We start from the raw sequence: 25,170 nt of genomic DNA on the forward strand, positions 1-25,170 counted from the left end.
CATATCCATATCAACTCTTTGTTTATGTCCTTCAGATTAATAGCTCTATCCCTGAGTGCCTGCTGTGTCCCAGTGTGCCCTTTCTTTCACATTTCTGGGACTTCTGGGTTTTAGGAGAAACTATATGAGTCGTTATTTGAAATTGCTGTCCAATTAAAAAGAGATAATGTAAGAGTCTAAGGCTCTTTTATGAAACTTGAGAATAGAATGTTAATCCAGGCCTTTTTTTCTTTATTTAGTACTCACTGTGTGTTCTTTAACACATAGTGGAGCTATAACAGTTTAAGTTGGAGGTATCTGCACACTACTGTAAAAAAGAGTAGGGGATTTCACTTTGATCAGTAAATTATCCAACAAACACTGATTGGGGGTTACTGTGTTGAACAAGTAGCTATCTCAGGTTTGGAGTGCTTTTCTCAGGAAAAACTACCTCTTGGCTCTAGATGACCTTTGATTTCCAACGTAGAAAAATAAATATTTCAGCAAATTATTTAAAATCCTTGGAGAAAGGATTAAATTGGGCCAGCTTGAATCAGATGTTTATTGTGACCCAATCAATGGTCACCAGGAAATGTGGAGTCATGGCACTTAATATAAGCCTTATACTCACTAGTTCAATAAGGACTTTGACTAATGAACAATTTTCAGAGAGGCAATTCATCCATCAAATTGTACATATATTTAAATTTCATTGTAGTACTTTCTTGAATATCCTTGAATATCACTGTATTTACTCTTTCTTCTTTCCCTCTTGCCTCATAACTCTGTCCAAATAGCTCTCGTTTTTTCTTAGTACACTTCCCTTGAAATTTCATGGCTTTGTCTATTACTGATATGCCAGTGAATTTAAATGTTTACTTTGAACTCTTATCTGCTTCCAAATGCCTGCCTTACATGTCTGTTTTGTTTGTAGACTTCTCCATTTGGATGCCTCACAGACAAAATCGTACTCATTATGTTGGAAATTGCAAAGATCACCTGCCAAAATTCTTCCCATCTAATTTTCTTGATGTCATTTTCCTCTGCCTAATTACATAAGATGTAAACCTTGGGCTCATCTGTCTGTCCACCTTCACAATTTCTTCTCTCATATTCCATTAATCATCAAGCCGTATTGATTTAATTTGATCAGTTTTAGCTTGATTTAAGTTGACTTCTACCTAATTTCTGGGTTCTGCATTATCATGTCCCCAAGGAAGCAGAAAAAGGATTTTTAAGTCATAACTACTGTTCTGTCACACTCTAGTTCCTGTCTGTATTTCAAGTTATACTTCAAGTGCCATTTCTGAAAGAGAAGAAAATCTTTTTTCTGAATCTTTACCGCAAAATAGTAAATCTTACAGTTAGCAGTTATCCAGTGCTGAATATACACCAGGAAGTAGGCTGTGTGGTCTGGTTTACTGCTTTTCAAAATCCTGAAATATTTTGTTGCCATTTTTATAGATGGGGAATTATAGCTCATAGAGGTTGGGTCAGCAGAGTACAGGACTAGGGAGTTTTGGAGCCATGATCTGTATTCCTGAACTGAATGATTTTCTTTTCTTTTCTTAGAATGTCTCCTTTAGGTTACATAACTTGGGATGTGTTCCACTTGCCTCCCAGAGTATGAATCTCCTGAGGCATGACCAATTCTTTTCTTAGCTTTCCTTGTGTCTAACAAAATATCATCTATGGATTTGGAAAAAAAAAATGTGTGCATTAACTATTTGCTGACCAAATAAGTTGCAGCCAAAATAAATAGTCAATTTGGATTGACTATGTAGGCAATCAGGAGTCTTCAGTGTAAAATTAGAATGTTTTACTTTAAGTCGTGCCTGTTCCACAGGACTTTACTTCCACTTCTAGAGCAGATTATGCTTATCTTTGTAAAATCTTTTCATATTTTGAAGAAATTGAAATATGTGAAGCTAAAGTATGTTTTATCTTTTCCAATGCCTGTACTTAATTTTTCAAGTTTCTTTCTCCATGTTATCATGTATTGTTTATATCACTAAGTTAGGGTTAATTTGTATAGCAAACCCTATATGAGATGGGAAAGAAATTGTTAAAGTAGCTATATTTATTTCCTATTAAGTATTTATTAATGTGAGCTTTGGGAGACCAATTAAGTCACTCAGTATCTGTACAGAAAGCAGAAAATGATTAGCTCTTCATATTTTTGATGATGCATCACAGACCACAATCCATATTGAAAAATAAATGACAAAATTATTTATAAAATCTATTCTAAGCATGCAAATTGAATTAGATATAGTTTTTCTTCCAAGTCTTTACTTTGCTTCAGAAATAAATGCATAAATGTATTTTTAGAGTTTGTGAAGAAACTGAGATAAAATATCTAATTTCAAAAAATATACTTTTAATTTATAATTGAAACCCTGTATATTACCTGTGTTGGGAGTGGAGAAATCTGCTTAAATTGCACTGTTATTGTATTAAAAAGATGCATGCATTACACACTTTTATTTTATAGGTCATCTTAAGGAATTTTGGAAAAACTGCTAAAAGCAAAGATTTTAGAGTCAGACAATATTTTAAATATTGTCTTTGGTTACTTTTACTCTATAACATTCAGTATAATTCACCTTTCTGAGTCTCCTTTTCCTTTTCATAAAACAACATACATTTTGTATGTGCAACTCAGTATTTATAAAGCAAACACCAGATGTTCAGTAAGCAAAATGTGTATATGACAATAAACAGAAATTTAAGAAACTCAAGCCACAGTAAGAAATATCATATACCCACATTAATATTAAGTTAGGGAACATATTTTGCAGGCTTTTGTGTTAAACCTGAAATGAGTTCTTGGTCCTTTGTAACTATGTGATTTTTAGGTACAGTTTCTTACTCTCCTCTGCTACTGTCACCTGTCTCTACCAAGTCAACCTCATCTAATCCTGTCATTCTGCCACAGCCTCCTACTGGTGTTCCTTTACAAATATAAATGTAATCTTGTCATGATCCAGTTTAAACTCCTCTGCAATGCCTTCCTATTACTTTTAATGTAAAATCCCTACTCTACCCCATGGTCCAAATATCTTGTGAGATCTATTCCCCGACCACCTTCTTGAATGTATCATCAGTCTCTCTTATCTCCGTTTCTTGCTTTCTTTGTCTTTTTCTCATCTCAGTTTAAATGTCTTCCTCAAAATGGTCCCTGACTGCTTCACTTAAAGTACTGCCTTCCCTGTTGCTCTCTTCCACACACTTTGGTTGCCTCCATCACTTAGAGAAATTGTCTTGCTCATTTATTTATGTTCTTGTTTATTGAGCATCTATTCTCTCCCATCAGAGTATAAAGTCCAGAAGGCAAATAACTGCTTGTCAGTTTTTTTTCCCTTCTGCTTGTGTGTAGAAGAGTGCTTGACTACTGTAGGCACTCAGTGAATCAACAAGTTATCAAATGGCTGGTTCTGGCTTGAAGTGATGTTTTCTTTTTATCACCTTCCATTCCTTATCTGTCAATGTTGTGGGAGGTTACTAGCTGAGATACAGGACTCTTGAGGCAATTAGCAGGAAGCAATATTTTATTGTGCCAGCACAGGCTCAGCGGACTCATGTCCAAAGGCTGAGTTCTGAGAACAAAGGGGTCTCACCTTATATACCCTTGCAAGCAAGTTACAGAAGCAAAAAGCAAGGTCTAATCCATATATCATTATACTTAATTTTATTGGCTACTTTATCCTAGTGCTATGTGACTTTCCCCTCCCTGGTGCTACGTGACCTTCCTCATGTTTAGATTTCTCAGGTTTTATCTCTCTTCTATGCCATCCCTGTCTCCCTGCTGCTTTCTCAGGACTCAGGCCTAGTCTGCTTTCTTCTGATCCTCCTCCCTGCTACAATATTCCCCCGCTGTGATGCTTGGACCCACTTAGGGTCAAAGAGCATCATCTTAATTTAGGAGTTTGTTTTTTTATAGCATTATTACATGTGTGGTTGTTTTTCTTTTATAATGACCTTTATAATAGTTTTGATAAACCACAGCACCAGGGGAATGAGCCAGGGCAATATTAAGTATGTTTTTAGAATTAGGCCCATTGCCCCAATCAAAGTTTTTAATCCACCTAAGGCAGAAAACGATCCTTAAAACAGGTGATTGGGATCTCATCCTCTCTAAGTCTGGATGGGGACATGGGAAAGTTTTTTTATTTTGTCTGTGATCCCTTTCATAACCTATTTTTATCATTAATTTGTAAATAGCAGTTGTTTAGGTTAAAATTTTTATAAACTTTTTTTTCTCAGAAGCAAGCAAATAGTCTAAAGCCAAGTGGTTCTGATAGCTGGCATTGCGCATCTTAGTGCTTTGTCTTGCCAGCAAATTGAGAGCTCTTGCAGTTTTGTTGTTATAATTTCAACAACAGCCTGCAGCCTGATGATGCTATTGGGCATATATATAGGGGTGAGATAGCCCCAGGACTGTCTTTTGCCCAGGTGGCAGGACCATAGTACTGGATGATTTACTCAGGAGGCCATTTGTCATCTTTTTTCCAAGCCCAATGGTCTCCCATGTTGGTTCCTCCACAAACATAGCTTGAAGTGACATTTAGTGTCTGGGCTGTAGACTCAGCCAGTGAGAGGAACAAGTTTTTACCTTTGGTAGAGATGGAAAATTCACTTTCCATCTCCTCATAAAAGGAGTGAAAAACTTGGTATGAGGAACTCTCATGGGTAACAGTTACTAATTTGAGGTGTATTAGACTCTCAGTGTCAAGATCCTTTTTATCTATTTTTATACTAATTACTTTTCCCCGTGTTTAATGAGATGGCTTAAGTACAGTGAAATTTACAGGGTTACAGGTGCCACGGGTGCAGTTAGGAAGAGTGTTCCCTTGTGAAGGAGGGCTGTGTATTTTGTCCTTTATTAAACCAGATCAGTAACAATAAATAGCAATTGTGCATCCTGCTCAAAAGAGATAGAAGAGAGCAAATAAAAACCTTTCGCTGTGAGACCAATCAGTGGGGTGGTTTTGCCAAGCCTGTAGCAAAGACTAGGGTGAGAACTACAGCAGCAGATACAGACAAGGAGTGACAATGCATTACAGTGAAATAACTGGTGTGAAAAACAGCCTGTTTGTCCTGTTGGAGAGTTGACTCCTCAAGCTTCTGCTGTGCATAGACTAGTCAGCTTCTGGGAGGTGACCAGAGCAGGGCTGTTGTCACTTTGTTCTTGGTCCCCTGTTGCATCCTGGGAAGTGGAATCCTGCCAAGGGAGGGTGCCTAGGTTCTGGAGGGTGATCCTGCATGGTGAAGCTGGATCAGGGATGCACTCCCACTTGAGAGAAGCTGGCTTGACTCGACTGTGGTGGATCTGAGGTGCAATCATTGCTATTTTAACTCTGGTGGGAGTAGTAGACAAGATAACAACAAAAGGGCCCCCCAATGGGGTTTTAATGGCTGGACATTTTATTTATTTTTTATCCAGACAGTATTTTTTTTTAACTGAGTAAGATTACTTTGGCAACAATATGCTTTTATTATTTGTGTCCAAGAAAACTCATTTAAAAAAGTTAAAGCCACCATCTTTAAGTATTACAGGACATGGTTAGAGCCAGTAAAAATAGTTATTTTTGTCTCTGTTTTAGTAGAATACTCTGTCTAAAAATATGAGTTTGTGTCTGGAAAGGCTTTAATGCCAGATAGCCACACATGCGTAAGAACCATTTCTTTAATCCTCTCAGCCTTGGTTATTTTTGAGCGGTCTGGCACCAGTGACTCCATTTGAACTATGATGGCATTCCACCCTTTCTCTCCAAACTGCTTGTCTCTGAGCTCTTCTCTTCTGAAGAGCTGTCTTCCATCCAAGTACTGACCAGGCTGGACCCTGCTTAGCTTCTGAGACCAGACAAGGTCAGGTGCATTCAGAGTGGTATGGCTGTAGAATGAAGATCTTTCTTGATTGGTTGCTCTTTCCTGGAGTTTGTTTGGTTGGTTGGTTTTGGTCCATGTCGGGGGAGAATAATTAGCAGATCAGGTGGAAGTCAGTGCCAACTAGACCCTTTTGGCCAAATGTAAGCAACAAAAAGGCTTAGAAGGAGTGGCTCTTAGGCAGTGGGCTTCTAGACAAGGACAATATAAAACAAAATCTAACAAAAGCAGATGTCTAAAAAACTAACCTGGTTGACACATAAGTAGTTATTAGAGTCATTTTTTATGGACTTGATTGTAAATGCCCCAGAAGGATCAGAACTATGATGATAAAAACTTAAGAGTCATGTTTAAAATTCTGATGGACAATTTAGCAACTAACAGAACAGTATTATCAGTACCACTAGCTTTTTGTTACCATGTTTATCTAAATTTTGTATTTTAGAAGACTTGATATACTTGAAAAACATAAATATATTTTATATATAGGAACCAGCAACAGCATCACAGCTCTGTAGAGGTTATATATACATATTAGTTTAGTTGTTCTTGACTTACAACCCTAGATTTTTATCAGTTGTAGGAAGAAAGAACAGTTTTAAGAAACCAAAATAGCCCAGTCACAGACACATATAGGATACCAACTGTATTAGAATCACCCAAGACAATAGTAGTTTAACCATGAGGTTATCTAGAAAGCTTTATATAAACTGTTAGAAAACACGAGCTAATGGAAGAGGCAGAGAGACTTCTCAAATGCCAGTACAGGGTTGTTTAGGCAGGACCCCTTTTGGGGGAGACCCCAGAAAGAGAGCTAGAGCCCATTGCCATACACAGGCTTGGGCTAGATGTAGGGGGCTAGTGGAAAAGTACCAGGAAGGTCACTAAGGGATATTGTTGCTGGGCAACCAAGAAAGATAATTTGTAGTTAGGTCACTGTCTGCCCAACTGTCCTTGGCATCTATCCAGGCAGATAAAGGTAAGCCATCTGCAAGGGGAAGGAGGTCTATCCTAACATGGCTGTCCTTATTGTTAACCCCAACATAAACCAACTCTTAAGTGAACATGACTCAGTTACCTTAATAGTCAAAACCCTGAGAAAACTCACCAGAGAGCACAGGTAAATATTTATAGGGACTAAGTATGGAGTTGGAAACCTAATGGCCAAGAATCATGGCTCAGATGTTGATAAGGCATCATATCCCAGATTGTTGACATTAACACATGGCTCATGACATAGAGCAGGATCCCACCAACCTGTAGTCAATGGAGCCCCCTAAAATAACAGGTCCAATCTGGCCATACCAGGCCAAAAATTCCTTCCACCTGCCATGTGGAAGGAGTAGGACTAATATCTCCACTCTGTTGAGTCCAGTAAAAACTGGAGGTCTTGACTTCCAGTGTAGTGTTCCTTTTTGAGTTTTTTTTAAATCCTATCTGGAGGGTGTACTTTGGCTTTACATAAGTAAATCTGTCTCAACCCTTATGTTAGTGTAGCAGTACTCCCTGTGTTCAGCCACCTCTTGTCTCTCTGTGTTTTAATAAACTCTTGTTGTCTTGACAAATTTGTAGATTAACCTGTTGCACCAAAAATTCCTGACAGTTGTCTTGATAAAACAAAATTCATTAAAAAAATTTTTTTTGTAAATGTTGTCAAGAACAATACAATATTTTAAAGATAGCCTTGTTGTTAGGAGCTTAGAAATTTAGTTTTAGTTTAACATCAGTACATTAAATTTTGACCTTACAAAACCTTTTTGTAAGGTTTTACAAAACCTAGATTTTAGTCAACTGAATTACTTACATAAGCATCTATAAGTTCCATCTTTTTATGACAACTTACTCTGTACCTTTATGACAACTCATTTTGTATCCACTGGGGGAGTTTGTCTTTCTACTTTTTTTAAAGTGTTTTTTATCCTTTTATTAAAAAAAATCATATCTTTAATATCATGTTACTTGTTGAAATTAATTTATAAAACCTTTTAGCTTAGAACCTTATATTTGTATGGGAAAAAAACCAGAAAGAAACCAACCTTAAAATTTTTTTTTTGTATAAAAACAACTTATAGAAAGCCCATTTGTTGATAGACTCCTGAATTATAAGAGAGAATTAAATTCCAGATTGTAATCATGTTAAGGTTATTTCTTTACCCAAATTTCAAGATTTCTGTTGCAGGCTGTAGCCTACCTTTTCCCTTTTTTTTTTTTCTCCTCTGGTCTGAGCTGGAGTGGTAAGCCCTGAATGCCTGCATCTTAGTGAGACCTGATTGAAATAAATTTGAAAATCTGCTTTCTTAAAAAGTAGCAGCAGAACAGAGTAATAATTTTTACATTGACTCTATAATAAGAACTGTTCTCAAGATGTTTACATTTTTAAAAAATTATATTGATTTTATTTTAAAGATACAAAAATTATACATATTAATGGTTGTTTTATTTTAAAATTACATTGATTTTATGATGTTTACATATTTATGTGTAAAAAGCCTAAGCAGTTTATGACAGTGAGCTTTAAAATAAATATCCTGGATTTTTGTTAACTTGAGTATCATATTAACCTTATAGTGGCAGTTTAAGAACCACTTTGAAGATGCTTACACATACATACACACTGTGAGCACACCATTAGATGGATACATAATCTGACCAGCCATTAGCAAGGAAAACATAAGCATCTCATGACTGTCTCAATAATCAGACCAAGCTTACTGCACCAACCTTTTGAAACAGTTTTGTTAGTTTTTTTTTTTTTTTTTTATCAGCAACAGTCAAAGTTGCTCCTTTTCTTTTTACCCATTAGGTAGGTTCTCTCTGTTTATGTTCCCTAGAAGTAAAGGTGCCAGCAAGTTTAACGTTTCTGGCATATTTTAATAATCCTAAATTGTTTTCTATTTACTTTTTATTTTTAAGACATAAAAACCCAACTGAAGGAGTGTATTAAACCTTTCATACTTTTCTGTCTCCATTTTATGACATTTTATTTTTCTCTCTTTCCTCTCTTTTTCTCTCCTCTCTCTCTCTTTCTCCTCCTCTCTCTCCTTTTTTCTCTCTCCTTTCTCTCTCTCTTTACTTTATCCATGAAGACCTCACCCCAATTTTGTTTTCATTCCTCCACTTCTCCCTCTCTACATTCACAACCCTTCTGCAACATTCCTTTTCTTTCAAGTCAGACCAGATCTTATGTATCAGTGCAAATCCATCCTTCATGTGTTAGTTCTTGTAAGAGCTCAGTTAGTGCTGAACCTCAGTCCTCCTTCAGGATGTCCATTTTGTGTGAAGATGTGCAAACTGGGGCACCAAAGCTACCCATCAAGACTGAAAGACTCTGATTTTTTTCTTAGTTCACCCAATGAAGTACTACCTGAATTTAAATAAACAAGAGAGTCTGGCTTTTCCCATTCTCCTGGATGTTAGGATTTTTTTTTTAACAATTACTTCGTAAACTTTATTAACCACAGTTTTATCTGGTGACCCTTCTGAGGGCCATCCTACAACAAAAGCAGGCTAATCTACTTTACAAAGGACCTTAAGCTTCTTAGAAGTTAACTTAACTCTATAGTCTCCATTAAATCCCTCTTTAAAGTTATTAATCATACACTCCAAGGCAGTGTTTTTACTCTGATTTCCACAAATCTCCTCCCATTACCAGACTGCCAGACAGACACAGAATAGGAGGGCATTCCTCACTCACTTTGCAGCTGGGCTGCATCTCAGCTCACATTTTTATATACTCTCACACAGTACAGTACTTCCATCCTGCTCCCTGAACCTGAGAGACAAGGTTTCACTCCAAAAAAGGTGGTTACTAGGGTGTCTCATTGGGAGGTGATCAATCTCCCCTTCTGCTTCCTGGTGCTGGTCTGAATTTGAACCCAGGTTCTTACCAGCCTGATGAGCGGTGCTCCCCTTTCCTCACTGTTTCCTGCACCTCACTGGGTTCCATTGTGCATTGAGGCCTTCATCCCGATTCACTGGGAGGATGAATCCCCCTCCAGGTCAAGCTGTCCATTGGTGCCTGGTGGGATCTCCTCCTGGCGGTCCAGGGGGACACACCCCGGTGACAAGGGAGGTGATAACTCACCATCTCTGTAATCCCAGATGATGATCCCCCAAGACATGTTGCAGGAGTTTGCTAGCTGAGATACAGGACTTTTGAGGCAATTAGCAGGAAGCAACATTTTATTGTGCCAGCACAGACTCAGTGGACTCGTGTCCAAAGGTTGAGCCCCGAGAACAAAGGGGTCTCACTTTATATACCATTACAAGCAGGTTACAGAAGCAAAAAGCAAGGTCTAATCCATATATGGTTTTATTTAATTTTATTTGGCTACTTCATCCTAGTGCTACATGACTTTCCTCTCCCTGGTGCTATGTGACCTTCCTTATGTTCAGATTTCTCAGGTTTTATCTTTCTGCTATGTCCTCCCTACCACTCTGTTACTTTCTCAGAACTCAGGCCAAGTCTGTTTTTTTCTGATCCTCCTCTCTGCTACATCAATAGTTCCTTATTACAGAATATGTTTTATTGTTTTGAACAGTTTTAGAAAAATAAAAAGAGAGCACAGAGACTTCCTTTATACCCTGTATCCACTTTCTCTCATTATTAACATCTTATGTTAGCACATATATTGGTTACTATTTTGAACCGTGTGGGTATGTTTTTATTAAACAAAGACCATGATTTCTTTATATTTTCCTAAATCCTATATAGATACCATATTACATAAAGTTGCAATGTCTCCTTTAGCTCTTCTAGGCTGTGACAGTTTCTCAGACTTTCTTTTTTTTTTTTTAATGACCTTGACAATTTTGAAGAGTCCTGGTCAGGCATTTGGTAGTATGTTTTTCTTTTGGAATTTCTCAGATGTTGCTCTTAAGATTAGACTGGAATTCTGAGTTTTAGTGAGAGAGACCCCTGAGGTTAAATTCCTTTCTCACCAAATCACATCAAGGAACCACAGTATAAATTTGTCACTGTTGTGTTGAGTTTGATCACCTGTGAAGCAGTTTGCCACGTTTTTCCAGCATGTAGTTACTCTTTATCATGCTTTCCATCTTGTACCCTTGGAAGGAGGTAACTATGAGCAGCCCATTTGATCAGATTCCTATTTTAGATTTTCAGCAAAAGAGTTCTAATGTAAAGAAAGTTTAGGTATCTTTACATATATTATTTGGATGAGAGAAGCTCATCTATATATAAACCTGAAAAAAAATTGGTGGTTCTGGAGTTTGAGCTCAGGGATTTGCTATGCAGACTCTTTACTGCTTGAGCCACACCCCTAAGAATACCTCCTCTCCCCTTCTTGGCTTTTAGTTATTTTTCAGATAGGATCTCACACTTTTGCCAAGGATCAGCCTTGAACTTTGATCCTCTTACCTCTGCCTCCAGCATAGCTGGGATCACAGGCATGTACCACCATGTCCAATGTTTTTGTTGAGATGGGGATCTCACTAACTTTTTGCCAAGGATGGCCTTGAACCATGATCCTCCTAGTTGCTGGGATTACAGGCACGAACCACTATGCTTGGCCCTAAGTATGAAATTTTAATGTATGCCCAAGGCTAGTATAAAAGTGAAAAGAGACAAATGTTATATTGAAATAAAAATACCTGCAATATATTTCCAAGTTTTATTGATATAACATATGTCAATCACTCTCCTTTAAGCATGTCATTTCATTTTCCTTTCAAAATAACCCATGAAACACACGTATGTATGTATTTATGTATGTATACTTTTCCATTTTACAAAGAATTTAAGTCAAAGGTTAAATAAACTTCTTACAATTAAAGATCTAGTAAAAGTCAAAGTCAGATTCAAACTGGATCTTGAACTGTACACATAACCACTATATTATATTTCTTCAAACTGATAAGAAAAAGACAAAAGAGCCTAATAAGGCAAAATGCAAAAACCATCTAAATGTTCATACCACAGTACAGAAAATGTAAGAATGAGTGTGTGACCCATTTCTTCAGGAAAAGATGACCAATAATGTGAGGAGTTTAGGCAGTACAGACCACAAAGAAATACCATTTTCATCAATGTAACTAGCAATAATTAAAACAATTGGTATAGCATTGTTCTGATGAGGATGTAAAAGAATGAGGATTTTCATGCTTTCACTGTAATTGCTCTTCTATATTCAGGTTAACCTTTTTAGCCCCCACATTTAAGAGAGAACATGCAGTGCTTGTCTTTCTGTGGCTTCTGATTTTACTTAGTGTCATGTCTTCCAGGTCCATCCACTTTGCTGCAACTGACAGGATTTCATTCTTGTTTATCTTCCATCATGTATCTATACTATATTCCTTGATCTGTTCTCCTGCTAATGAGCATCTAGTTTGAGTCTATATCTTAGCTACTGTGAATAGTGTCACAATAACCTTGGATTTGCCTGTATCTTTTTGCTATGCTTATTTTGTTTTCATTGGATTTGTACCCAGAAATGGGATAGCTGAACAATATAGTGGATTATTCTTTGAGTGAGTTCTCATAGCAGCCCCCATAACAGCACAGAAGTGGGAACTGGTTGTCCTTAGCTGCTCCAAATGATTGCTCCTATGAGGAGATGAGACTCAGAGAACTGGTCCAAAAGTCAGAACAAGGACTTTTAAAAACAAAGGCATTGCATGGGAAGTCAAAAGTTCTCCTTATTGGTCACTCATAGTTTGTTCTCAACCCTACCAGTCCAGATATTGTGTACACATCATTATTTTTATCACTATTGGTGGTTCCAATACCACAATTGACATCCAGTTTTACCAGGTTTTCAGGGCAATGGAATTAGAAAATAACCCAAGATCAAATTTATTTATAAAAAAGAGACAGTGTTTTGTTTACAGTTTATTCACAGACACACCACACATTTTTGTCTATGAGGTGGTCAGTTGGTTTGATTCCAGACTTTAGCTTTTGTGATTTTAGCACATATTTCTGCTGGGCACTATCAGGCAGTAGATTTCTAAGTTATTAGTTATGTTTCTCTTCAATCTTAGTAGATAATACCTAACTGATTTCAAGTTGGCAGTTGTGCCAGTTCACATGACCACAAAGCTTGTGAGAGTTCCAAATATTCCATATCTCTTTAATTCCTGATATTGACATTCCTTACAATGTTAGTCGTTCTGTGGATGTGTGGTATCATCTCACTATGGTTTTTGTTTGTATTTCCCTATTTGTTATGTTGCTTATTACTTCACATATTTGTTTGTCTCTCATATTTCTTCTTTTATGAGTTAATTGTTCTTTTCTCCATGTTTCCATTGTAGTTCCTTATGTATTTTGGATATGATAGTTACATGTATTAAAAATACATCTCTCCACTCAAAGTTTAGTCTTTTCATACTCATATCTTTATACACTATGCCCCCCTTATTCAAAGATTTATTACACATTGTTTTGACCAAGACTGGGTCATTAAGCAGCTCAGTGGATGTGGAGAAACTGTTAGTCAGTCCTGTATTATCCAGTTGTGTTTAAATTCTCTGCATCCTGAGCATTCATGGATTTTCCTCAACAGTGGTCTCCTCAGAACCCATATACTTGCAGATACCAAGGGTCTACTATAATTCATTTGTGGGGGAAAGGGAAGAGAAGATCATTTCTTATAGTAATAAAAAATTCAAATGTATAAATGTGTTTATAAGTAGAGGTAACATGCAAAATATTTAACTATAGATATAGTATAGGAGTTGAAAAGAATGGTGTACATCTGTTGAATATCAGTCCATGTATAAGGGTATTATTATTATCATTACACTGGGTAACAATGGCCAAAATTATTTTGTAAATAATGAGAACAGTCAGTCAAAGAAGGGAATTGTTACATTTATTGTGATACATCCATATTATTGCATTTTAGAATCACTAGAACCTGCAGAAAACCTATGATAAATTTAATAATAAAAGCATGCCTGTGTTGTAGAAATGGCTCCATTTGTTTATTTAAAACTTGGATTTTTCCATCTTCAAGTGTCATTGACAAATTGTATTTGATGTACATGTATTGTGAAATCATTACCACAATTGAACTAATTAACATATCCATCACCTTACATAGCTATTTTTTTTTAGTTATGATGACACTCTTTTTTGTTTGGGAGTACTGGCGTTGAACTGAATACCTCGTGCCTGGTTAAAAGTTAAAAGCTCTAATATTTTAGCCACACCCAGGACTTTTGATTTTAGTTTTAGCTTTCTTTCTTTTCTGATTGAGTCTCCTGCTTTTGCTTAGGTTGACCTCAGACTATGGTCCTCCTGCCTTAAACTTCTGAGTAGCTGGGATTGCAGGCATGCTCCACCATGACCAGATGCTATGACCACTCTTAATATCTACCTTTTTAAGCAAATTTCAAATAAGCAATTATATTGTAAATTCTAGTCACACTGCTGTACATTATATCTACAACTTATTCATTCTGCATTACTGAAACTTCATATCCCTTAACCAACATTTCCCCCTTCCTCTACCTCCCGCATTCACCATTCTGACTGATCTCCATTTTCATGAGTTTGACTGTTTCATATTCTATAAATAAGTGATATGCTACAGTATTTTTCCTTCTGTGTCTGACTTACTTCACTTAACACTATGTCCAGGTTCACTGATGTTGCAAATTTTAGGATTTCCATTTTTTAAGGCTGAATAACATTTCTTTGTATGTATGTATGTGTATATGTGTATGTGTGTGTGTGCATGCATGCATATGCGTTTTCTTTATCCATTCATCCATCAATAAGCACTTAGATTGTTTTCATATCTTGGCTATTGTGAACATGTTGCAATGAACATGGGAATCTATGTATCTCTTCTAGATACTGATTTCATTTCCTTTAGATATATACCAAGAAGTAGGATTGTTGGATCATATGGTAGTTCTATTTGGGATATTTTTTCTGGTAATACTGGAAATTGAACTTAGGGCCTCATATTTGGTAGGCAGGAGCTCTGTCACTTGAGTCGGAAACTCCATACCATTTTCCATAATGACTATACCAATTTACATTCTAATCAATAATGCACAAGGGTTCCATTTTCTTCAGGTCATGTCACACTTAAAATCTTTGTCTTTGTGTTAAAATTAATTCTAGTGGGTATCAGATGTTATCTTAGTTTGGTCTTTATTTGCATTTTCCTGATGCCTGGCGCCATACAAACGTTGGCCATTTGTACATAATCTTTTAAGAAATGTCTGTTCAGGTCTTTAGCCCATTTTTTTCAGTATTTAGAGAATACTTTATTAGTTTCTGTAATCAAACTCATATAGATATGATCTTGGAAACTTAATACAGTGCATTACCTCTGTACAAGTGAAATACAGTCAAGTTTCTAGGCTAATGTAGATTTTAATTTCTGTACAATTCCAACTCAGCATGGTAAACTGGAATACTTTTCTCCAAATTTGACAGCATAGCTAAAGTTTCCAAAAATTCAAATTATATATATATATATATATATATTTATTTATATACTCATATTAATAGACAAATAATAGCAATATATTATGGATTAATAGCAGCAGCAACTTTTCTGTGTTCTGAAGTCATCTCAACAAAATTGTTGAGACACTCAGCACACATTAAAAAAAGATAAATAACAAACCCCAAGAAAACAGCAAAATTCTGCTACTGTTGTGGCACCTGGTACAATGTTTTTATTAGTTTCTCAATCATCACCTGGGAAGAAAGATTTCTAGAGTTACATCATTAGAAACAGGTCTAATAAAGCAAATCACTACTGCATATCATAAAGCAGGTGCAAGATGTTGCACGTTCACAGAGGTATGCTATAGTACTGTCCTATGTCTACAATACTAGAGGATACAGTTAAAAAGGGATTCTACTCTCCCAGCAGAGGACCCAAAGAACAGTCTGATACAGCTCATTAGTGACACATTTCTAAATACTCAGTGTCTTTATGAACTTCAGCTAAAAATCATTAAATAGCCAGGACACCCCCAGCAAAACAACAACAACAAAACAAAACAGAGCAGAACAAAAAAACTCCACAACCATTGGATGCATACAAAGATGGCTAGATGGAGGCAAACAAGAGGCAGCCTATTGAGTATTTTACCAAATTTGTCATGTTTAGTGGCGAGAGCTCCATGGGAGAAAGGAGACGCCAAGTAGCACTTCAAAGCTTTGGATTACAATCAAAACACAACATCACTTCAGACAGAAGCAACAGCCAAGCATTGCTCATTTGGATCTGTTTAAGGATGGTGATGTTAATATTTAATCATCCGTTCACTCATCCAGTGACTTCTGTACTTTCATTGTGTTGTAAAAATAGCAAGCTGCTATGATTAAAAAAAAATAAAGCTTGTCTTTTTAATTTTTCAAATCATTGAGAAACTTATTTCCTCTCTTTTCATTTAGCAGTTTTGCACCTTACATTTAAATCTTTGAACTATTTTAGTTGGTATCTATCTATCTACCTATATAGATAGATGGATATAAAGTTTGAGTTACATTCTTCTGCATGTAACTGGTGTGAGATAAAGGTCTTTCTACATTCTTCAGCATGTGAATATCCAGTTTTCCATTTATCAAAGAGTCTGTTCCTTCCTTGTTGTCTATTATTGGCACAGTTGACTGCATATGTACAGATTCATTTATGGATTTTGTATTGTTTTACATTGATCTTCATGTTTGTTGCTATGCCAATACTGTATGGGTTTAATCATTGTAGCTCAGGAATATATTTTGAAGTTAAGATGTATAATGTGTCTGGCTTTGTTCTTTCTCAAGATTACTTTGGCTATTGAAGATCTTTATGGTTCATAAGAACTTTAGGATAATTCTTTCTATAACTGTAAAGAATGCTTTTGAAATCTCATAGAATTGCATGGAATCTGCAGATCACATGGGTAATATTGGCACTTTAATGATACTGTTCTTCCGATCTTTGATTACAGTATGTCTTTCTATTTATCAATGTCTTCTGTGTTTTCCTTTATCAGTGTTTTGTAATTTTCAATGTACAAGTCTTTAGTCTTTTATTCTCTTTAGTAAATTCTTCCTAAGTATGTTGTTCTTTCTTTTGCTATTGTGAATGAAATTGTTTTCTTAATTTCCTTGTCTAATAGCTTATTATTTGCGTATAGAAACACTACTGATTTTTTGTTGATATTTTTATCCTGCAAGTTTACTGAGTATATTTACTAGTATAAACAGTTTTTTGTGGTGTCTCTAAGGTGTCTCCATATGTATAATCATGTTATGTGCAAATAGATAATTTTATTTTTCCTTGCTTATTTGGATGCCTTTTGTTTTTCCTTATAAGATTGCTAGGATTTCCATGCTATGCTAAAACAGGTGTTGAAAATGGAAAATTTTGCCTTTTTCTGGGACTTAAAGGGAGAGATTTCAGTTTTCCCCCATTAGTTATTATGTCATTTGTGGGCTTTCAATGTACAACTTTCAGTGTGTTGAAGTATGTTCCTTCTCTAGCTATTGTGTTGAGAGTTTTAATCATGAATGGAGGCTAAACTTCACTGAAATCTTTTTCTTTGTCATTGTGATGATGGAGTGATTTTCTTCCTTTTCAATAATGTATTCCTTTTTATATTTTTGAAAGATTTTAAGAGGGTTATATAAATTCATCTTGAAATATTTGGTGGGATTGATCTTGGGCTTTCCTTCATTGGAGGTTTTTGATTATGATTTCTCATTTGTTATTGGTTTGTTCAACCTATCTCTTCTTGCTTCAGCATCAGTAATTTGCACATTTCAAGGAATTTATGCATTTTTCTAAGTCATACAATTTGTGTATTTGTAATTGTTTATACTAATCCCTTATTCTTTATATTTCAGTAATGTCAATTGTATTAATATACAATTAATATTTGAAATGAAATATCAATTCATTTCTTATTCTATTTGAGTTTTCTCTTTCATTTAGTCTAGGTAATGAGTTCTTGATTTTGTTTACATTTATAAAAATATGAATAAATTTTTCTAGTATTTTTATATCCTGTATTTATTATTCTATTTGTCACTCTAGTTACAATTGTGTTGATTACTCTTGCATGGAAGGAATAAACATTTAGCTTACATTGAACCAATGTGAGGAGAAAATTCAATATAATTAAAGCTGTGTGAGATTTTTGCCTATGAAGAAAGCATATGCCCAAAATACTTGTGACAGTCATCTCGAGAACTTTCATTCAGAGGCTACAAAGGTTTTTGACAATGAGATTTTATTCCTCAATCTAGAATATGGCAAGATCAATCTAGGAGGCCAGCACATATATTTTTATTTTTTATTTTTGTGTGTGAAACATTCTTATTTAAAAAGTAAATTATTTTTTCTAGAAAGTTCTTATACTTAGCCACTAGAAGTTGATTAATTAAAATTTGAAAAAAATTGTTTTGGTTTAGGCCATCTTTTTCCATCACAAATGAGTTCATCTTAAGATTCAATCAAACACAGGATCCAGCAGAAGAGGAAGAATTGTTGGAACAAGCTAGAAAATATATTCTCAGATGCAAGGTAATGATATCCTATTTGATTACTATGTGAGTTTTCTACTTGGTAAATGATTATGTGTTCTAAAGCATTGGAATAAAAAAATCTTCAAATAATTACAATTATGCATGGCTAAAATATTAATATAAATTAAATCTGAAGTTTATAGCCAAATAATTCCAGGTCAATTGGCTATTTCTGTGGTGGTTCATCATAAATTATTAGGGGATGTTGCTGTTGACACCAGTCTGAGAGCTCAAAACAAAATGTCAAAAGCCCTCAAATAAGTCTTAATTATGAAAGTTCTACTTTCTCTTTGAATGTTTAGCTGAGATATAAGGCATCACAAAGAGGAAAGAAAACATTCTTATACCTGCATTATACATGCATAGAATATTTTATTCTTTGCAATAAACTATTCTTCTCTAATTTGTGAAAATGAATTCTTAAAGAATATGACACTAATTTCCCAATTTTCAAACAGATATCAAAATGGAACAGGAAGTGAAAGAATTTCTTACCTTACCTTTCCTACATTCAAGTCACTATACATTTGACAGAGAAATAACCTTCTCTATATGTGACAATGCTTTGATACCAAATAATTCATGAAATAAAACTGAGGCATATTGTAGGCTGCCTTTTTTTGTTGTGGTAATTGTTAATTTACAGCTCATGATCACTCGCATATTTGCAAAAATTTTAAAACATTGGATATATTTGATACATTGTAAGAACTTTTGTAAATGTCACAGTGTACCTCCACTCAGCACAATAAATAAATTAAAAAATTTCATTTTAAAAAGAGTTTGCTTATGATCAGTGTGCATGCTGATTGGTGCCAGGAGGTATATTTGTCAGTAAGCTTGGCTAAGTACTCCCTGGGGAGCCTCAGGAGTGGATAACACAATAAGGGAAGTTGGGTGAATGGGATCAACTCCGCCATCTCTACTAACATCATCCCATTATCACTAAGTACCCAGAGTTTTCCAGAAAATTGGCATTAAACTTATTTCTTTAATCTTTTTTTCTTACAAAATCAGAGATTCATTCTCGCAGGAAAATGAATGATGTAAAAGTTATCCCTAGAAAGCAGAATGAGAGTTACTGTAGCAAATAAGCTATAGTATTACTTAGAATATTAGCATTCTCTACCTGTAACACTAGTATATTTTGCAAAAAATGTCAAAAATACAAATAAGAACAAAAATATAAAGTTGTATATAGCTCTAGCTACAAAGCATTAGCCTCATAGAATGAATTTCACAATACAATGAAGAATATAATGAAGAGATAATAAAATAAAGACATAGGTAAAAGATGTACCTTTTGTTTTGCCTTTTTCATGCTTCCCCTAACAGAGAAAACTGGGTCTCAAAACACTGGGCTCCGGGAGGCATGTGCACCTTCCTACTGCATGGACTGAAGTAATATACTTGGCTCAATGCAAAGGAAAAATCCAAGATGGTATGTACACCATGTTCTTCTCAGGAATCCAGAGAATACAAAGATTGACAGTTAAGGCATACCTTGCGAACTTTAATTTTTAGAAAAATTTCAGGAGACTATAAAAAAATTGCCCTTCTTTATTAAAATATCTCATAATGTCTCATTATGAAAAATTTGAATTTATGGTTTCAACTGCTCAACTAATTACAAGTTTTAAATTTTACTCAGCATAGTCTATATGACTTTGTTCTAAAATTAGTAATTAATTAAAAAGTAATATAAGCTGTCAATTGTGATATCCAGTTACAATAGGCACAATACTTGAGAAATTTGCCTCTGTACTTTATAATTTTTACTCATCAAATGTTAATGAAATGGTCATTTGTCTTTTACTTATTTTAAACAGCAAATTTTACTCATTACCTTTTCATTTATTACTTCTCATTTATATGTCCCCTTTCAAAATCCTCTTGCCAATCTAAAAAAGAAATTAAATAACACTATGCTTAAGGGGATAAAATTCTTTTCATCATTATCCTAAATGCTATGTGTGGATGACTTTTAAAAATAAGTTTTAGAATGTTAACCACATAAGGTCAGAGAATATTTCCCCATGTAAATTGGGATTTGTAATGCTGTCTGAGAGCTTCAAGCAATAGGAAAAGGCAGAACTGGTTTGCATTTAAACTTGCCTTTATGATCCTTCATCACAGTGCCATCCACAGCCTGACCTCTATTAAATGTTTAAATAACATTGAGGTAAGCACTTTTGGCTTACCACCAAACGCAGTCACTTGTTCTTCATTGCCAATTAAATTTCGCTTTTGTTCAGGCATCCTGAAGTCATATGATTCAGAAGAAGACTGGTCCTTGCCCAGCCCCAGAGGGTTCCTTTAGATTGATAGTTTGTCTAAATTAATTTTAGGAATTCCCACTCATTTACTAGTGATTGGATTAGCAGTAAACGTGATTTGCCTAAAGGAATGTAAAGACAAGTGTGTTCAGAATACTTTTTGTTAGTTGTTCTTGAAAACTACATGGCTGGGAAGAAGGCATTCCTTTTCTGCCTGTGCCCCTCAATATTCTTGTCTAGCTTGCTTACAGGAACACAGTGCCTGTAGCTCTTGCAGCCAGCACAGCAACCATGTTTTGTCGAGGAAAAGAGAAGACAGAAAAATGTGTGTACAGAAGGCATTTCACCAGCAATCCTGGAAACATTCCAATCCTGATTTGAAAAAGTACACACCCTTATTTTGAAGATAGCTTCTGTTGAATTTGTTACACAGAACCAAAAGCATTTTAATTCATTTGGATATCAAACTCCAAATGATGCCCTAAATATGATTTCTTCTTACCATCTCTACAACTAAAATAACCTCCTACCAGGTGTCCACCTCTGCTCTTGTCTCTTCCTCATTCTGTTGTCTGCTCTGCACCATCAGTGACCAGTTGATAGCTTACATTATTTCCAGTGTCTTCTGAGTTCATGGAGAATGAACCCCAACTCTATACGACCTGGCTCCTGGCTACTTCTCTACATATTCATTATGCTTTAGCCATACTGGCTTCCTTCCTGTCTCTTGAACACATCAGGGTTTTCCTTTTTGAAGGTCATTGTATTTTCTGCTCTTCCTAGGATATTTACATGGCAGCTAATCAAAACCTTTAAAATGAGTCAAGTTGCTAGGCTTCAGCATCATAGTGTAGTGTTACTTCTCTATCTCTATTTTCTGGTCTTTTGCTCTTCTCTTTTATAGCATTTATCTTTGGTACCACCTTTCAGCAGGCAGTTCTGTCTGGTTTCTCTATCATTATGTATATGGCCACATGATCAATACAGTGATGACTGTAAATGAGTTTTTCTCTCTCTCTTTAAGTCATCTCTCCACTTGGTACTTCCAAGTACAGCTTCAGGAGTGGAACTTCCTAAAAAGCTAGTATCTTGTGTGAGAGAGATCCAAGAGGAAAATTTCTGATCTACCCTTGGAAGTCACCCAGGTTCACTTCTGCTGCATTTTATTAGTTGAAGCAGTCACAAAGTCTGCTCAGGTTTAAGTGGAAGAGAGCATAGAATTTACCTTTCAATGGGAAGGGCAAGAAAGAGTTTGTGAATAGTTTTAAAATCAGAATCTGGTGAGCAAATAGTTAACTGTGAGAACTAATTGTAGCATGTAGAAAATCAGGATGCTTTTTAAATGATAGAATTTCTACTCTAAAATTTCAGAAGCTTTAAATATGCTTTATGCGTCCCTGGATCATGCTTCCTTTGGTTATGATCAACTGCCTGCCTTATTTTTTGTTGCGGAATCAATTTTATATAGACTCTGTTGTGATGCATTCAAGAAGACATTTTTGTATTCTGTTGAAATAAAGCTGACAAAGGTATGTTTTTAAATTGTTTAAATTATTTTTAATTATTATATGTAGTATGTGTAATGACATGTTTTAGGAAAAAACAAGACATTTACTTTTATTAGGGAACATTCTCTTGTTTGATAGTTTAAATTTCTCTAAGTATGGATATTCATAATACATACTACATTATTGCTTGATATCTACATGGAAAAGTTTGAGAAAATATAATTTCACAAATTATGTAAGAAAATAATTATTTGAAGTAAACATATTTATTGTTTTTCTAAGCATACATAGATTTTCTCTTCTTAAGGACTTTTCTCCTTTTTAAGGTCTTTTTAATGCTACTTCCTTTTCCATTTCAAAATACTGACATATATCCTTAAATAATCTGTCAATGTGAGAAGATTGTCCTTTCAGTATTTTTTGTCATTTTAGAACTACATAGCGGGAAACCACCTTCACATAAGTCATGTTTTATAAGGTCCTAGAAGTCATATGGTTTAAATATTTATAATAATAATGGTGACTATAGCAGAATTTATTATTAGTTAAATAAATTTAGTTTAACTAATGTTTTTATTGCAAATAAAAAGGAGAAAGGCTAGAAAAAATTCTTTAAAATGATAATATATACATCAAATATATGAAACAAAGGAAATTTATTATGCAAAAATGCGTATTTTTCTCATTCAGTTTTATTATGAACTGATATAAACCAAGCATGAGAGACTATTCATGAATCAGTCCATAGGACAGGCATTTAAACATATTTGAGTCATTTTAAACCTAGTCTAGATGCTCTCTGACACATTTGGGAGTAGAAGACCTATGGAGACCAGGCACAGTGAGTGCAGAGGACACCTAAGAGGAAGTGGCCGTGCAAGGAACTGGGGTTTTGCATGGAAGAGGAAAAGAGTTAAGATGTTACCAAAAGTTGCCTTGAAGTGGTGAGACTACAAAGGTTTTTTTTTTTTTTAAACTTCCCAAACTGTCCATTATGGACATATATTTATATTTTATACTGGAAAGTAGGGAAATATATAAAATTAAAATATAAATTCAAACAAGAATTATATAAAACCTAAATATACACATATTTATAATGAAAAAATGAAATGGAAAAAGAAGGGAATGGAAAACATGAAGCAAGTCTAGATTATCTCTCCTTTCTATCTTGTCTCTTTTAATAACCTTTCTCCATTTCCTTTTTTTTTTTTTTTTTTGTCTTTTTCACGCATGTTGGGCAAGCACTCTGGCACTGAGTTACAGCCCAGCCCTCCATTTCTTTATTTTTTAAAAATTTTTTCTTATTAGACTCAATTTATTCAATATCACAGTAAAAGTTTTAATTATAAGTATCTAACAGTATAAAAAGTACAAAACAGATATATAGATTTCTAGTATATTAATACATAGTTCGTGACTATATACCATATTCCCTACAGGCAAAGAGAGGAGGAAAGGGGGAAAAAGAAGACTGTGATTGAGGTCTAGTAATAAATAAATAAATCCCTAAGTATTATAGTATATTCTACTACCAATGCTGCAGCTAGATATACAAAAAAACCCATTTCAAAATAACTCAAGAAGATGATAATGGCTAGACTTGTAATTCACCTCAAAGGCTGTGGAAAAGTCTGCTCAACTCACTGTATAGTCTGTGCAAATGGTGGCTTATAGCATGTAGGGTTTTTTCCCCAAATGGAAGAAATATAAAGTGTTAAGTTTAGAACAGGAAGGTGAAACAGGTTCTGTCTGGGGGTTGGTACCAGTGGGAGAGGAGAAGATACAAGGAAAGGGTATAGGAGGGTGAACACAGTGGAAATATTATATACTTGTGTTTATAAATGGAAAACTGAGACCTGTGAAGCTATTTCAGAAATGTGGGGAGGGAGGATAAAGGAGAATGATGGAGGGGGTGAATTCAGCTATGATAAATTGTAAAAACTTTTGTAAATGTCACAATGTGCCCCCAGTGCAACAATAATTTTTAAAAAAACTAAAAATGTTAAGTTTAGATTAAGAACAGGGTACCCATAATGGTAGCTTAATCATTATTGTGATATTATTTAATTTTTAAAATACAGTTTTAAAAATAAGCACTGAGTCAAGTTGTTATGGCAGTGCTCCTACCTCATCATGAAAAGTCTAAATTGGCACTTTTCCCCCCGAACTTATAGAAAAAAGATAATGAGTGGACTTTGCTCTGGTTCAAGTGAGAAGCTATAAATGAGGATTTTAGTCTTGAAGATCCCCACATTAAGCATACCTCAATGTTAGAAAGCCCAACTAAAAAAAAGGCATACCAAAACCAACCTTCTTAGCATTAACACATACTGCTTTTCCTCTAGTAAATTTTACTTAAAAAAAAGTGAAAACCAAAAACCCTAATAGGTTAAAACAAGTCAAACACATACTTTACAGTTAAAAACCTTCACAAAGTTCAACTGATGCAATTCAGAACTGAACCTGAATTGTGCAGATTTCAGTGAAGTCATAAAACACTCATGTAATAAGAATAGCCTCAAGTACTTACACCCTTGGCAAGCTTTCTAAGAAATGTGCCCTTAAAAGCTTTCACCTTCATTCTGTGCCATTCTGAATACTTTTACATATTATTTAAATAGTCTAATATTTTTTTACCAGCCTGTGTTCTTTACCATGTACTAATACTTTGATACTATTCATATAGGATCTCAATTGTGTTTTGGAAGTTCCACATAAATTAAAATTCTTATCAAATAATAAATAATATGATAGGAGATGATACAGTATACAACTTGTACAGCTAAGCTACCCATGTATTTAGACATTACTTCCTCCTTTTGAGGTATTTGTATCAGAAAGCAAGTCCTGCTTAACAATCAGTAGTACAGATTTTAATCATCAGAACCTTGACAAAACATTAATTTTTCAAAATTCACAACTACCTCTAGGGGAAGGCCATGTTAGTGAGTTATGACAAATTTATTATCATGAGAGATAACAAGTGTACATAAAACATCTTAAAAAATGC

General features: G+C 34.9%; 1 protein-coding gene across 4 annotated transcripts in view; it reads left to right on the forward strand.

The window, feature by feature from the left end:
* Tmem232 (transmembrane protein 232) overlaps nucleotides 1-25,170 on the forward strand; it is a 318,408-nt gene that overhangs the window by 39,330 nt on the left and 253,908 nt on the right. For 3 of the 4 annotated variants that reach the window (XM_074076974.1, XM_074076975.1, XM_074076977.1), the window contains 3 exons: nucleotides 18,260-18,371; nucleotides 19,709-19,814; nucleotides 22,021-22,178. In XM_074076974.1, the coding sequence (XP_073933075.1) occupies nucleotides 18,260-18,371; nucleotides 19,709-19,814; nucleotides 22,021-22,178 (376 nt within the window). The remainder of the gene's footprint in view (nucleotides 1-18,259; nucleotides 18,372-19,708; nucleotides 19,815-22,020; nucleotides 22,179-25,170) is intronic. The other variant, XM_074076976.1, reaches the window with a different exon arrangement.

The sequence above is a fragment of the Castor canadensis genome, chromosome 6, assembly GCF_047511655.1.
Source record: "Castor canadensis chromosome 6, mCasCan1.hap1v2, whole genome shotgun sequence".
NCBI lineage: Eukaryota > Metazoa > Chordata > Mammalia > Rodentia > Castoridae > Castor > Castor canadensis.